Source organism: Apis laboriosa, unplaced genomic scaffold (genome assembly GCF_014066325.1).
Source record: "Apis laboriosa isolate Shangri-la unplaced genomic scaffold, ASM1406632v1 scaffold68_cov148, whole genome shotgun sequence".
Lineage (NCBI taxonomy): Eukaryota > Metazoa > Arthropoda > Insecta > Hymenoptera > Apidae > Apis > Apis laboriosa.
In genome coordinates, this window is record NW_025224135.1 from 5,691,788 (window position 1) to 5,707,406 (window position 15,619).

General features: G+C 25.1%; 3 protein-coding genes across 3 annotated transcripts; 1 reads left to right on the plus strand and 2 right to left on the minus strand.

Annotated features, from left to right (window-relative positions):
• Positions 1 to 374: 374 nt before the first annotated feature.
• LOC122718792 lies at positions 375 to 5,997 on the minus strand. The gene is made up of 7 exons (XM_043944126.1): positions 5,275 to 5,997; positions 3,870 to 4,520; positions 2,437 to 3,611; positions 2,248 to 2,318; positions 1,970 to 2,171; positions 1,639 to 1,869; positions 375 to 1,418 (listed from the first exon to the last, which is right to left on the minus strand). The coding sequence occupies exons 1-7, from the start codon at positions 5,837 to 5,839 to the stop codon at positions 375 to 377; spliced, it is 3,939 nt and encodes a 1,312-aa protein (XP_043800061.1). The 5' UTR covers positions 5,840 to 5,997.
• A 4,629-nt stretch (positions 5,998 to 10,626) lies between these two features.
• LOC122718855 (cilia- and flagella-associated protein 45-like) lies at positions 10,627 to 12,926 on the plus strand. The gene is made up of 5 exons (XM_043944232.1): positions 10,627 to 11,004; positions 11,231 to 11,616; positions 11,722 to 11,854; positions 12,301 to 12,594; positions 12,729 to 12,926. The coding sequence occupies exons 1-5, from the start codon at positions 10,627 to 10,629 to the stop codon at positions 12,924 to 12,926; spliced, it is 1,389 nt and encodes a 462-aa protein (XP_043800167.1).
• A 35-nt stretch (positions 12,927 to 12,961) lies between these two features.
• LOC122718800 (GATOR complex protein NPRL2) lies at positions 12,962 to 15,115 on the minus strand. Its single transcript, XM_043944139.1, has 9 exons — positions 15,053 to 15,115; positions 14,819 to 14,949; positions 14,602 to 14,693; positions 14,316 to 14,472; positions 14,132 to 14,249; positions 13,807 to 14,041; positions 13,597 to 13,727; positions 13,366 to 13,535; positions 12,962 to 13,246 (listed from the first exon to the last, which is right to left on the minus strand). The coding sequence occupies exons 2-9, from the start codon at positions 14,924 to 14,926 to the stop codon at positions 13,070 to 13,072; spliced, it is 1,188 nt and encodes a 395-aa protein (XP_043800074.1). The 5' UTR covers positions 14,927 to 14,949; positions 15,053 to 15,115; the 3' UTR covers positions 12,962 to 13,069.
• Positions 15,116 to 15,619: the final 504 nt, after the last annotated feature.

Consider the following 15,619-nt stretch of genomic DNA (forward strand, 5'->3'; position numbering starts at 1 on the left):
ATAATATAGATATAATATAAAAATATAATAAATAATGTAAAATATAATAATAAAAAGTTTCGCAAAATGGTAAAGATATAAAAAAAGAACTTTATTTATCATTTTTAATTATTAGTAAGTGAAAATTTATTAAATTTCCATATTTATATAAATAATTTCAAAAAAAGTTTTGATTATGCAATTGCTCTTCGAGCAATCTATTACAAAAGTAAAATTTTGAACATTCATATCTTATTTTGTTAAATATATTATTAAAGCTAAAATCACAATAATATTATTGTCATTAATTAATTAATTAATATTTATTATTTATAGTCTTTAATATTATAAAATAACTTAGCATTATAAAACATTTTTTATGCTAAATAATAATTTTAAGTGAGTTTTTTTAATTTTGGCATTTTTTTGGGACATCTTTGAACGTGAATATACCAATGTTTTTCTTGGCACCGTTCATCACAATAAAATGCCATTTCACATCCTAAGCATTTAAATTTTGGCCCGATAATACCACAATTCGAACACGTAAAATTATGCAAGCTATTTGGACTACGATTCATTTTACCAAGATGTGGTGTCTCGCAATCTCTAGGTTCGTTTGTTGATACATTTTTTGATAATTGAACATGTGATGAGATTAATGGCATCCGATATGATGCTGGAGGAATAATAGACGTCATTGTTTGGGAATCAATAGCTGAATTTGTTTGTGCAAAATTATCTGTATTTTTCACGAGTCCTAATCGATCAAATAGAAAATTTTGCATTTGTTGATACTTTGTATTTTCATGATTTTCTTCGTTAAAATTATTATCTTGAGTTTGATTAGTCACATCGCGATTAATTGATTTGGCAGCATTTGATACGTGAGGCGATTCTGTATCAATTATATTTGTAATGCCAGCAGTCGATAATGTATCCGTATCAGTTCTATTGTAAGTTAATGTATCGCGTTGCCTATCAAAAGAAGCAGCAGCGGCAACAGCAGCGGCTGCAGCAGCAGCAACAACATCCGGAATCATTCTATTACGAGAAAATTGATTATTTGCTGAATATCCGATTAAAGGATTTCGAGCCAGAGTTTGATGCGAAGAAGATAAAGATGGTGATGATAAAAATAACGATGGTAAACAGGTTGAAGTGGCAATATTATTAGTAGTAGAGTTTCCTCGAAGACGATCAAATTCCAAATTATTCGAATGCTGTAAAGTGTTCGTCGATGGAGAGGAATATCTCACAATTGGATCTTGTATCAAAGGAAAACGTTTATCCATATGTTGCATTGATCGTAGATTTTCTTGTATAGGAAAATGATACCCTGATAAAGAACTCGAATGTAAACGCGGATGATATGGATAAGTACCATAAGGACAAATTGTTGGATGATAACTTAAGGTAGCACCATTGTAAGGATCGATCTATAATTAAAAAATTTATATAATTATAGTATTATAAAAATACTTATTTAATTCTTTTTAATGAATATTTATAAACTGTATCAATTTACAAGCAATTATATATTATTATTATATATAATTATATATATATATTTTTTAATCTATTAATTATATAATTTGAAAGATTTTTAAATTTGTCAAAAAAGAATAATTAAAATGCATTTATTTTAATTCTACTTACTGTATAATTGTTTGGATAAAATTGTGTCATAGAAATAGGCGGACAAATACCAGGGCGTAAAGGTGGAACTGCTGCAATAGGTTGTGAAAGAGTTACAGATGTTCCAATATGTAATTGCTGTGGTTGATGATGACATTGCAATTTTTCTGCATTACGTTGAGATGCTACATTCATTATATTGTTGTTTATATTAGGACCTATCATTTTTGGTATTTCGGTCCCAGAAACTTGCTGCAATATGTTATAAAATTATGAGAATAAATCGGAGAAATTTCAAACAATATTAAAAAAATTATGATAAAATAAACAATAAAAAAGAAATAACTCTTACGCCTGTAGTATTCTCTGGTGCTGTAAACGAGGCATTTCCTGAAGTTTGTAATTTGGGTTTGCTTATTGAAGCTTGTTTCTTTGATATTCGGGCCAACCAGTTACCAAGAGTCGGAAACTGTTCAGTTATAGAATGATTTCCGCCATTCCTTTGTACAGAATCAATCGGAGTTTCTTCTCCTTTATAATTTTGTCGTAATCTGCTATTCATATAAATATTCATATATATAAAATATAGAAATTTACACAATAAAATATTTTTTTTTTTATTTAACTTACGTAGAATATTTTTGATTTAATACTGTTCGTGGAATATCAAATTGAGTTTGTTGAGCCGAACTCGATGAAACCTGAAATAAATTCAAATATTTATTATTATATAATCAATAATTTATTCAAAAAATTTTTTTTTTTCAAAATTTCTTTCTTTATTGCGTTATGTATTAATGTGATTATTTTTTTACAAACCTTTTGCGCATTTAGAGGATCTTGACGAATTTTCGAGAACGAAACTTCTTCTTGATTGGATTCATAAAAATTAGACTGTAATATATGCTTTCTTGATGGAGAAGATTGTTTGTCAGGCATCATCTCGAACGTCTCATTCTCTTGGACAGGTGTCGATACTTCTACACAACTAGCTATCGAACTTATTATCGGTCCAGTATCAGAAAATTCAAGACATTTGATCTTTTCTGGTTCTTGTGTTACAAGACGACATTGAGGGAATCCTTCCATCGATTTACTCCTTTCGTCTTTTTTTTCTTGAGTCGCGCGATTATTCTTTGGAAATTGAGCAATGTTTTTACAATTATTTAATGTTTTTTTATCGACATCACGATCTGAATTTTCAATATCAACATTGATATTGTTCCCCATAGGAGTAGTTCGTGCGTGTTTTTCAAGATCTGAAGGATCTTTGTTTACAGAATCAACCTGAAGAGGGTCCATAGAGAACGTTGGTTTCATCAACTCTTCGTTAACAGGCCAAACTTTCCTCTCTGCGACTTGTAGCTCCTCCTCCACCGAATCTTGATTCGATGATATAGTTAGACACACCCTCGGTAAAATTGGTGGGCTATTTCGAATTTCTTCCGGCAATATACAATCCAAAGATGATCGTGGTGACAATTTTGGCGGCTCGGGTGACGACGTTGGAGAAATGTTATTCACTGAAATATCCATGTCTGAACTTCTCTCGTTCAAATTCATGCACGGATATTTGTTACCACTAGTATTAATACCATCGTCATTTACATCGATCACTTCCCTCGAAACTGAAAGCGCTGCGGACAGTTTGCCATGCAACTTCGACAGATTTTCTATTTGCTTCTCGTAACGATTCATCACCTGTCTCAGTCTGGTATTTTGCTGATTATTCGAGTCGTTTGCCATTTCCTTGGCTAACTCCGAAGCTTTGCCACGTAGTTCGCGAAGCTTCTGTTTCAATCTATTCCGCCGATACTTCAGCTTGTAGCTATCGCTACTTAAAGATGCTAGATTTGTGTCTTTTTCATAGAGTATATCATTCCAATTGGGATTTGGGCTTGTTGATGATTCAGATGTCGTGTCTGTGATGATTCTATAGTTTGACTCGCGTTCTGATCCCGGAATGACTTGAGAATTGTCGTATCCCTCCATCTCTGTTGCCAGATATGTAATATTTATACTTATTTCAATTTTAATGTGTTTATATAGGATCATAAATAATATAATAAAAAAAAAAAAAAGAAAAAATAATTACAATTTTACAACAACATTATTGTGAATTTTAATATAATCAAATTAAAAATAATTTTCAATTTTTATTTTTAAAATTATTTTTTTTTTTTTTTAATAAAATTATACGAAAAATCGTAAAATATAAAAGTTTTCTAATCGTTATCAATCACTCTTATTACCTGTATGCACAACTTTTTTCAGTCTCAATGGAGGCACTTTATTACCACTATTTTCTTTCGTCGTCGAAGTAGCTTTAATACATTTATCGGTGCATAGATTCTGTATTCCTTCAGCCGCGTTCGATCCGCAGAAATTGGTCAAAAACTCTTTGATCGAACTTTCCACGTTATCCTTTCTACCTTGGCTAGAATTCCCCCCTTGCGATCTCTTCTTCTTTCTATTTTCTTTAACGTTATCCTTCTCGTGTTCCATGTCGTTATTGTTTCTGCTCGTTATCATACTCAGACTTCCAACACTTGAAATTTGAGGAAGAACGTAATTCATTGAGCTCACATAATCTTTCGACGCTATTCGTTCTTCACAATTAATATTTCCTTCCTTATGAAGTTCCTCGTTTAACAACGTACCGATTGGTTTTACAGATTCTATTTCCTCTATGTCTGCGCTGCTAGATTTTGGTAACATGAACGATGGCGAATAATCCTTACGAAAGAATCTCGTAGGTACAGATGGTGCTGGACGAATAGGTAATGAACGATTCGGTTGTACTGGTATCATACATGGTCCACGATCTCGTAAAGCAGTTGCTAAGCTGCCATTCCCATTGTAATTTAATTTACTTGAACTATCTGCTATTATAATTCGAGGTTCTGGAATACAATGAGAAGTAGTGCAAGGGAAGCAAAACTTTCTGATATCTAATAATTGATAAAAGAAGTGCAAGAAAAGAAAAATATGAAGTGAAATGTTTATAATATGCATGTATTCTATGATATTTAAATTTCATAAGAAATTTCATAATAAATTTTGATTCGTAAAGAAATTAGATCACATAGATGTGTAAAAATTAAAAATATAATAAATAATAATTTATTTTTTTTTACAATAAACGATTTATAAATTTCGTATATAGTGTTTATTATACGAGTAAGAAATAATAATTACGATATTTAAATATATAATTAGTCTCGAAGACACTTATTTATCGATTTTATGAAGAAACTTAATTATTCATTATTGTTTGTTAATTTTTTAATTTTCAAATTCCAATGTTCTATATCCATGTGTCTTCGTTTTTTTTTTTTTTTTGAAAAACAAATTAAAAATAAGCAAGCTCTTGCATTTTTATTTTAATATTTAATCTCCCGGATAGTAAATGCATATTTGATAAATGTTCAGAAAAATAATTTATTGATATTCATCACGATTATAATATATATTAAATTTTGAAAAAGATATTATATTTCATTGTACTTTTTTCATAAAAATTTTACATAAGAACATACATTTTTTTTTTTTAACAAGTATCTCCCTCTTTAAAGTAGATTTAATTATCGTTAAATTAATCAAATAATTGATCAATTAACAAATTCTTCAATTTGATTGATATTACTAATCTTGTACCTAGTACAACGTCTGTAGAACACTTCTCGTTTCTGCTTTCCATTTCATTAACCGTGATCGTCTTCACATCGCAGAACTGCTTCAAAATCGTTTGTTTCCACGTGTTCTTTTCATCGGTCGTTAGATCAACGAAAATGGGCCCCTGCTGATCATACTTATCTTCCGGCAAACAATCGAATTCACTTTCGTCGATCAATCCATCAGAATTTTTTCTGATTTTTCTCAAAATATCACGTAGTTCGAAATTTTTTTGAATCTCGCTGGAACTACTAATTAAACAGACATCTTGTTCCTCCTCGAAATTCGTCCCGTTTTCGCAATACAAATGTTCACAGCTGTTTTTTTCTTTTTTGCCACGGGAACCACTCGAAGATTCTTCGATAAATGACAAACTTGAACTTCCGGAGGAATCTTTGATCTTCTTGTAAACGATATTATCGCGAGATATCATTACCTTTGGCCAGCAGTCCTTTGTGAATAATTTATACGTAGATTTCTGCTTCTTCGATCTTTTCCTTTGTTTTTTCGGTGAATTATTCGATTGATAACTATCAAGTTCTTTCATTTTCTTTCTTCAAAGTATAGTGGAAGTAATAGTGGTTTGTTCGTGACAGAACAAGAGAAGAGGGATACGTCCTTCGTATCGATTATTTAAGTCGATATGAGACAGATTAATGATTACTTTTTAAATATATTCGACTCTTGGATGAGAATGTTTTATAAGTAAAATAATGTTCTTATTTAATTTGATTTTGATGGTATTAATAATTTGGATGGAATTAATAATTTGGAATAATAATGTAAAATAATGAAGTAAACAAAATGATAGTCGAGTTTAATGATAAAGAATAAATAAATTGCATCCATTTTCAATAAATCTTGTAAAAGTTTGTTGAAAACATCAATATATTTATAATATATGTTTTATAAATATTTATCAAAATTGAGGAATAATTATAAAGTTATAAATTTAAAAAAAAAGCAATTAAAGTTTAAATTTAAAAAAATAATATTTTTAATTAATATATCTAATTTTCTGATTCATCATAAATCATCATTCGTTTTTTTTTCCACTTTTTTTGCATCTTAATCTAATAAATTTAAATCAAATTGTTATAAGAATTGCATTATTTACGAAAAATGTAAATATTACATATTATGTGCTTTCTTTTTCTCATTTCTTCGTACATTTATTACATTAGATTTATAATATTTAACATGGATCATTATTATATTTAATTTTATGTAGATAAAAAATATAGAAAAAATTCATAAAAATTCTATAATTTATAACAAACTAATTTAAAACAAACAAGTATATTATATTTTTTTCACTTTGTTTTATATAATTTTAAATCTTCGTAAGAAATATAAAAATAATATTCAAAAAATGAAAAATATCTTTCGAAAAATATTTTCTATTCTATAATTCTTTACCTTGGAACGAAACTTTATATTGAAATGAATTTTTTATTTGCATCAGAATAAAATTTCAAATATTGTAATTTTAATTCAATAAGATATCAATTAAATATTAATTATATAAATTTTTTGTTCAATAATTAATTTTTATCATAGTACGTGGTATATATTGTGTGTTTATTTACATATTATTTATATATTATTTTTTATGTATAATTCTTAATTTTCTTCATACTCACGATTCATCAAATATATGTACATTTCATGTAATTAAATAATTTAATTATATTTAATTATTTCATCTTCATCTGTTCATCATTTCTGATCCCATGAAATAATTTTTTTTTTTTTATATAAAACACGCGCGCACTAATATTAAATATCACAGTAAAAAATATCATTCGCAGTTCACAAAATTGTATAATTATATTTCACAATTTTTAATCACATATTCAAAGAATTAAATTAAAGAATGAAAACATAAAAAAAGATGCAATAATACAATAATCTCGTGCAATTTTATAAATTATTATAATTTAATAGATTATTAATTCAATTTTTTATAAACGAATAATTCAAAAATGTTGAAAGAAAATGGATGCAATTTGATTCTTTTACTTCTTTAAATTCAAATTCATATTCAATTAAAAATGAAAAAAAAAAAACACAAAAAAGAACAATCTTGAGTGCGTTTTAATGCAAATGTAATAATTCTGTTCTGAAAAAGTTAAAAATCGAATAAATTGTTAATTGAAAAATAAATATTATCGTGCAATTGAAAATTGTAAAAGAAAAATCGTATTTTCTTCGACGAGAATGTGATTTTATCTAACAATAAGTGTAATAAAATCATTAAATTGAACTGATTCAGGTGGCACGTGTATCAAAGTAGAGCGAGACGAGTGTCGCGCGAAAAGTGAAGGCAGAAAGCATGGAATCTTACACGTACGCTCATGTTTCCCACTTCTAGAAAAATTCTTATTAGGGAAACCCTTCGCAATTGGTCGACTAGAACGCAATCGTTTGGCGCAGCTTGGAAATATAATGTTTACTGGCAATGCAGGAAAAAGGACAATAAATATTTCTCTGGCCTTCGAAAGCTATTTTTCGTTCTTAGATACATATGTACTATCTTTGTTCATCACAGATTGAAGAGTGGAATTGTTGGAACTTGATGCACGTGGTAGTTACAGATTGGTTTACTTTTCCCTCTTCTTTTTTTTTTTATATAATACATACATACAATACAAGAATATACATTATTTATACCAAAAAGGAAGATTTAAACATAATATGTGATTCAAAACAAAAATTTTTATAACAGCAACATATATTATATTATATTTTGAAATTATATAATAGCAGTTTTGATATATTTCTTAGAAAGTTAGTTTATTTAGAAATTTTTCTTAGTTTTATTATTTATTTTTAGCTGATTATCGTTAATTATTTTATATGACTGTCTCTTGTTATTATTATCAAATTATTAGAGTCATTTAATTAGAGATTAATTTTTTTTAACAAAAATTATTCTCAAATTAAATACTTTTTTTTTGTTGCTTTTTGTACAATACATATAAAAATTTATACAAATATTATGTTATTATTTATTATAATAAATAAATTTTAGTATATATAATAAATCTACTATACAATCATACATACATATATTTACAATTAAAAAGAAAATATATTTATTGAAACTTTTCATGGAATATTATATCATTATTACTGAACCTGAAAATAAAATAACTTAGCGTTATATACTATACAATGTAATTATTGTATTTCTATAGTTGCAAGTTCATCGGTTACATACTTACTATATATAGTAACCATTAATATTGTTGCTATATTTGCTGTATTTCTTACTATAAATAACGCGTCTACGAGATACGAGTGAATTGAAAAAAAATGTGTCTTCTTTGATTATATCGAGATAGTATCATCTCAATATGCAACTTACTACGTGTAAAATGATCATTGTATGTATATGATATTGATCGACTTTTTTATTCTTCAGACACTATTTAATGCTTAAATGTAAAAGTTCCCCTTGCAAAATCGATTCGCCAAATAATCGGTGTGTTGTATATTTCCCACGAGAACTCATCGGAGGACAGTTATTACTAACTATATAAAACATGATAACGCTTTGCTTTAAAAGGTTTTACTTTTAAAAGTATGAAATAGAAATATTGAATATTTCAAAACTTATATTAGATGTAATATGTAAAGTGTTTATCATAATGCAGAATATATTTTATTTAATATTTTTGATTATTATAATTCTTTAATATTTGTAATTTATTATTAATTAATGTATTTTCGATTTGAAAATTTAATTAATAATAAGTTCAATACAAAGATCAATTTATATTGTGATATTATTTATTATTAACATCGATCTTTTAAAAATCCTCAGATTTTAAAAAATAAATTTTCTTTTATTGATGAAACTTTATTTTAGCTGTATTTCAAAATCCAATAAATAATAAATATTCTTTATATTTCGAATATTCTAAAAATATAAATTGTATATTTTGTCTGTAATATGAACACTTAACAAACGACATATAGTCATATGTGCATTTTCCCACCTAGAGGAAAGTCGACGACATAGGGAAACTCGGCAACGAACGTATATACGAATAAAAGGGGTGAATCACCCCATCATACTTTTTCTTGTGGGTTTTCTATTTTTTTACTCGAGTAATAAAATCAAATCAATGCAAATTGAATATGCCATTCATGAGACTAATCTTAAAATAAAAATTTACGATTCTTTGCTTTTTCTTTTTTTTTTTTTTTTTATTTTGTTGTTTTTCTTGTTGTCTTCTTTTTATATACTATATATATACTATTTGAAATATTATTGTTTACTATTTAATTTTTTTTTAGCATTTAGATTATCAAATATAATTATTATAATAATTATATTATATATATATATATATATATATACATTTTTTAAAATAAAAATTTTTTTAGAAATAAAATTAAATTAGTTTATATAAAATTTTCTTCTTTTACATCAATCAAAATTTTATTTGATCATTTTGATAAAATTAATTACATTTTAATAAAAAGAAGAAAAGGTATTCTTTATGTAACAAAATTGAATTATGTTGTCATATTACTATTGATCAAACAAACGATGCAATCGTCAGTTTACCATTTGTAAACAATGAAGAAACTTGTTTCATATCAATCCTTGGAATCAATTCTTTCTGATTAATCTATTTCTATTTTTATTTAATCAACATTTATAACAGCAACAATAACATAAATATCTTCAGTTATAAATCATTGAAATAAACCGCAAGAATATTTCAAATTGATACTTTGTGATAATTATTTGTTCAAAGAAAAAAACGTGAAGAAGATTTACATATTTTATCAAATCACAAGAATAAATCAATATTTGGTCAAGAAATTATCTTTAATAGTATTTAAGAATTAATCTTTTTCTAATTTTTTTAAACAACAAGTACAGAAGATATTATTTTAACAAAATAAAAAAGAAATTTTAAAAATTTAAAATGGTACAAAGAGTGGGAAATAATGCGTCAAAAACAACTTACACACAATCATTTGGAAATCCAACAAATCGAAATAAATCGAAATTTAAAGTTCAAGTTTGTTCAAATCGCAGTCCTTGTGCGAAAACTGCAGAATGTAGGGATTCAGTAGAAGATGAGAAGGTAAATACTATGCTAATATTAAATAAATTAAGTAAAATTAAATTAAAATATCATAAATTATAAAATAAATTATAAAAATTGTTATATTTGAATTTGAATAATAATGTATTTATGAATATTTTAATAATTAATAATAATTTACAATTAATATTTTGATCGTATATATTATAATAATAGTATAATAAATTATTATATTTAGTTAGGTAAGGAAAAAACTAAAGTTAAAATGAAAATACAAGTTCATGCTATGAAGAAAAAAAGACCGGCACCTTCAAAAACTTTGACACAAAAAGAGTATGACGAATATCAGAAATACAGTCGTTTGACAAAGGAAGAACAAGAAGCAGTTCTTAAAGCAGAGAAAGAAGAAAAGGAAAGACTTATAAAAGAGAGTATGGAGAGAAAAGAAGAATTTCGTAAATTAGATCAAGAAAGGCCTCGAGAAAAATGTCCGCAATTGATCGAAATTGAAGAAGAAGCCAGAAGAAGAGCGAAGTATGTCCTTGAAAGAGCAGAGAACATGAGACTTGAACAGGAGGAAGAAATTCAAAAATGCAATAGAATCATCTTAGAAACTAAATGTCGAGCCATTCGAGATGCCCAGGTAAAATTTATAATTTTATTTGAAGAATTGATAAAAAAGTGCAATAATTTTCTAATTTAATTATTAAAATATATTATAATAAATTCTGATAAATTAAATATATTTATTAAATTATTGAAATAATTATTATACTCGTATAACAAACAGATTTATTTATATAAATTTGTTAAATAGTTAAATTTGTATAAATTTTTGCATAATATTTATTAAGTATATAATTTTTCAGGTAGAAGAAAAGAAGTTAATTAAACATGAGATGGAGGAAGAAGAAAAACGTCTGAATGATATGATGGAAAACGAAAGAAGATGGGCAATCAAAGAAGAAATTAGAAAGGAACAAGAAGAAGCAATAAAACGACAAAAATTTGCTAGTAGTTTAATGGATCAAATAAAAGAAAATGAAGAAAATAGGATATTAGAATTTGAAAAGAAGCAAGAAGAAAGTCGATTAATTAATTTAAGCAATATTAATTGGCAACAAGAAGAAATTTCAAAACTACGAAATAAAGAAATTGAAAACGCACTAATTCGACAACAACTTGCTGAAGGAAATGAGCAATTGAAACACTTAAAAGCTATGGAAGAACAAGAAAATAAAATCATTGATCTTAGGTAGAATATATTAAATTATTAAGTTTTTAATTAACTGTTAATAATATTACTATAGTATAATATATATATAGTATATATATAATATAATTATACATTATTTTATAGGATAAAAGAATATCAACGCTATAAAGATGAAAGAGAAGCAAAACTGAAAGAAGAACGAAGATTGGAAAAATTAAAAAAAGAAAAAACCAAAGAAACTCTTGCAACACAGAAGTTGCAAGAAAAAGATATTCAAGTATAATAATTTAATTTTAAATATGATTATTTACTTTTTTTTAATTATCTTTCTATTTTTAATTTTACAACTTATGTTATAATTCTTACTTCTCTTTTGATATTACAATTTAAAACAATTTTTTTTTAAATTATTAAATATATATAGTAGAATTATTGTTTTTATTTGAGTAAAATTTTACTATGTTTAATATTTTATTTTTTATTTATAACATGAGCAAAAATATATATGTCCTTATAATCTATATATAATATATATAAATTTATTTAAAATATTTTTATTATATTTTAAATATTATTTATATATTCATATCATAAATGTTAAATTTAAATATTTACATTAAAATATTATATTAATAAATAATTATATAATAATATATTAATAAATAAAAAATTTTATGTATAATTCTATTTAAATTTTAATAATGATTTTTTTTATTTTTATAGGAACGACTCGATGAGTTGACTGCTGCAAGAATTCAAGAAGAAGTAGAGAGACGATGGAGACAAAAAGAAAAAGAAGAAGCTTTAAAAAAAGCAGAAGCACAGAAATTACTTATCAAAGAAAGAGAGAAACAAATAAATAATAAACGAACAATGGAAGCAATTGAACTTGAAAGGGAACGACGTGAATTTGAAAAAATTGTACGCGTTCAGAGGGAAGCCTTCTGTCGAGAACAAAAAGAACTTGAAAAGAAACAGAGACAAGCATTAATTCATAGAAGCGAAATACTAAAACAGGTTTGTTAATTTATTTATATTTTTATATATTTTATAATAAAACAAATAAATTTAAATATGCTCGTGCATGTTAGAATTTAAAATTAATAAATATATTGTATTATATTATATTATATATTATATATTTTTATTAGGTAAATAATAAAGAAAGAGAACGTATCGAAGCAAGACAAAGAATGTTTGAAGAAGGTTTAGCAATTCGTACAGAAGCTGAGATGCGTAAGAAAAAATTGCGCGAAACAATGGATAAAAAATGTGATGAAATGAGAAAGAACAAAGTGCCTGAAATGTATATCAGTGAAGTGAAACGATTGATCAATAATATACAATAACTTTGCAACTATAACTTATTTATTTATCATTCATTATAAATTATATATAATATATCCTGCGTGTTATCATATTTCTACTTATATGAATGAATTTTATTACATTTATCAAAATTACAAAAATCAAATTTCATTCTTTTTAAATATTACTTCCATAACATAATAACATTTGGATCGCGTTCGACAATATCTTCAAGTTGCGCAGCTGATTGACCTGTACTGCAGCAAATTTCATCAAGACTATATGCTCCTGTAAAATATTTATAAACTGGATTGTTCTTCGTTTCTTCATTACAAGGAGAACCTGATAAATATATTGGATACTACAAATTAAAAAAATTGTATGTAGTAATTAAGTAATTAGTAATTAACAAAGATAAATAATTATTGAAATTGACATAAGGATTTCAAAGAATAAGAAATAAGAATAGTTTTAACCAACCTTATATACTCTACGAATAAAACCTTCAATAAGACCAAATTGTACTAATCGTCTTTCATTAATTCTTAAATTCTGAGGATTGAGACGTTGACATAAATCTCTCATACTACTACCATGTGTCATACTTGCATACATTCGATATATATCTCTAAGATATGCAGGTTGTCTAGCTAAAAATAAATTTTTGTAGAATGTTTTTTTTTATTATTATAAACTTATTACAGAACTTACGAAATTTTGAAGTATAAGTTATACATCGTTCTTGTAACTTCGTATTTTCGGCTAATTCTCTTAATTTTGGAGTAGCAGCATAAACATTGCTATATTGAAATATTGGAATCAAAGTTACAACACCATAATAACTAAAAATTGAAATAATATTAATATTGAAAATATATCACATTTATTTTAAAAAATAAAATTTTATATTTATATATTTACATAAGATTCTGTACACAGCTTTTAACCAGATTGTTTTCTACATCTGCTTCAGCTGCTATTCGAGCAACATGATTGAATCCATCTATATATGGCAATACTTGCTGAGTGGTTAAATCCCACTGATCAGTTTGAAATGTTTCTCGGCCTTCCAAAAATATTGGTACCTGATGATCAAGAACTGGTTTTGGTTCAGGTGCTAATTTTATAACTTTCAAGTGAGATGTCATTGTCCCCTCTATTAAAATAATTTATTCTATTTAATTTATTTTATATTATAATATTTTTATTCAAAATTATTGTTTATAACACATTTTACTTAACTTACCTGTTAATGTACACATCTTATGTAAATTCAAATCGTGCATTACCTGTTGTAGCATTTCTGCTAACCTTGTTTTATCCTCTGAGGCAGATAAAAAACAATTTTCCTCTTCAAGAGCCATCTAAAAAATTGAGTTAACTTCAAAAAAATTAATAAAAATAATTATTATCTAGATGTAAAATCTTACTAGGAAATCAGACATTTTTTTTACAACAGGTTCATAATGCACAGTACGTGCTTCTGCATCACATACAAAGCATAAATTAAAATAAAATGCATTTCTTGCATATTTTTTGTCATCAATTTTCACTGGAAATCCTAGTATTTTATAATCTTTTAATGTTCTGTAAAATATAAATATAAATATAAATATATTATTTTATATATAATATATATAAAAAATAAAAATATAAATAAAATATAAACTTAATGACTTAACTCAAATAATTATGTACTTTTTAAATTAAACTTACACTGTAATAGTACTGCGTTGTAACTTTGCTTTTGGTATTATATAAACACTGACAGTATCAAATATATCCTTTGAAATAAAATTATCTGGAACCTAATTAAGAAAATATCATTATAAATAATAATTTTAAAAAATTATGGATAAAAAAACAATTTAAAACAAAAAAAAAATACCCAAATAATATTTAAAATTATAGATTATATGTAGCATCTGTTAACCTGACAAGTAATCATTGGACCCACAATATGATGAAATTCCGAAAAAAATATACATCTAATTGGATCTTCTTGTCCCTTGTCCTTTGTATTTTCTGTTACTGATGTCATTTTTATTTATTAAGTTTATTAACCTATTGTAATGAAACAGATAAAGTACTATTAACCTATTATAATGAAACAGATAAAGAAAATATGTTATTGATTTATATATTTGTATTATTATCAATTAATAACCTAATTTATTTTTTATTTTATAATTTTATAGAATTTGATAATATTTTCATGCTAAATGATAAAATTGAACAATGAATATTTCAATTTCAATGTTTATGTCCATATTTATAATTACTTCTTGAAATTTTATTAAATTGAGAAATTTTCTAATTTCTATTAAGTATTTTGAATTTATATAAATGAAGAATGGATTATTAATTTGTAATTTATTTATTAATTAATGTATAAATATAATAAATACGTCAAAATACATCTCATTTCAAATAACATGTATAATAAATTTTTATAGATTCATATTTATAGAAGTAAATATTCTCTAAAATACAAAACTTTTTACAAAACTTCATTATTATATAATATCTATATATATCATATATATTTGTATTTAAATATACATATTAAAAAAAAAATGTTTATATTATAAAAAAAAAAATAAAAACATGAATGGAAAAAAGAAAAAATAAATATAAATATATTTCTTAATAAATTGATAAAAGATAAGTTTAAATAATGATAATAATATAAGTGAATGAAAAAAAATAAATAAAAATAAAGATTAAGATTAAT

Excerpts from the sequence above, each read along its gene's own strand:
- LOC122718792 (XM_043944126.1), bottom strand. The coding sequence starts at position 5,839 with ATGAAAGAACTTGATAGTTATCAATCGAATAATTCACCGAAAAAACAA. Across the intron at positions 3,612-3,869 it reads GAAAAAAGTTGTGCATACAG|AGATGGAGGGATACGACAAT; the intron begins GTAATAAGAGTG and ends ATCTGGCAACAG. Across the intron at positions 1,419-1,638 it reads TTTATCCAAACAATTATACA|ATCGATCCTTACAATGGTGC; the intron begins GTAAGTAGAATT and ends TTTTAATTATAG.
- LOC122718855 (XM_043944232.1), top strand. The coding sequence starts at position 10,627 with ATGAAAATACAAGTTCATGCTATGAAGAAAAAAAGACCGGCACCTTCA. Across the intron at positions 11,005-11,230 it reads GAGCCATTCGAGATGCCCAG|GTAGAAGAAAAGAAGTTAAT; the intron begins GTAAAATTTATA and ends ATAATTTTTCAG. Across the intron at positions 11,617-11,721 it reads AATAAAATCATTGATCTTAG|GATAAAAGAATATCAACGCT; the intron begins GTAGAATATATT and ends ATTATTTTATAG.
- LOC122718800 (XM_043944139.1), bottom strand. The coding sequence starts at position 14,926 with ATGACATCAGTAACAGAAAATACAAAGGACAAGGGACAAGAAGATCCA. Across the intron at positions 14,473-14,601 it reads CAACGCAGTACTATTACAGT|AACATTAAAAGATTATAAAA; the intron begins GTAAGTTTAATT and ends TATATTTTACAG. Across the intron at positions 14,250-14,315 it reads AAAAAATGTCTGATTTCCTA|ATGGCTCTTGAAGAGGAAAA; the intron begins GTAAGATTTTAC and ends TCAATTTTTTAG.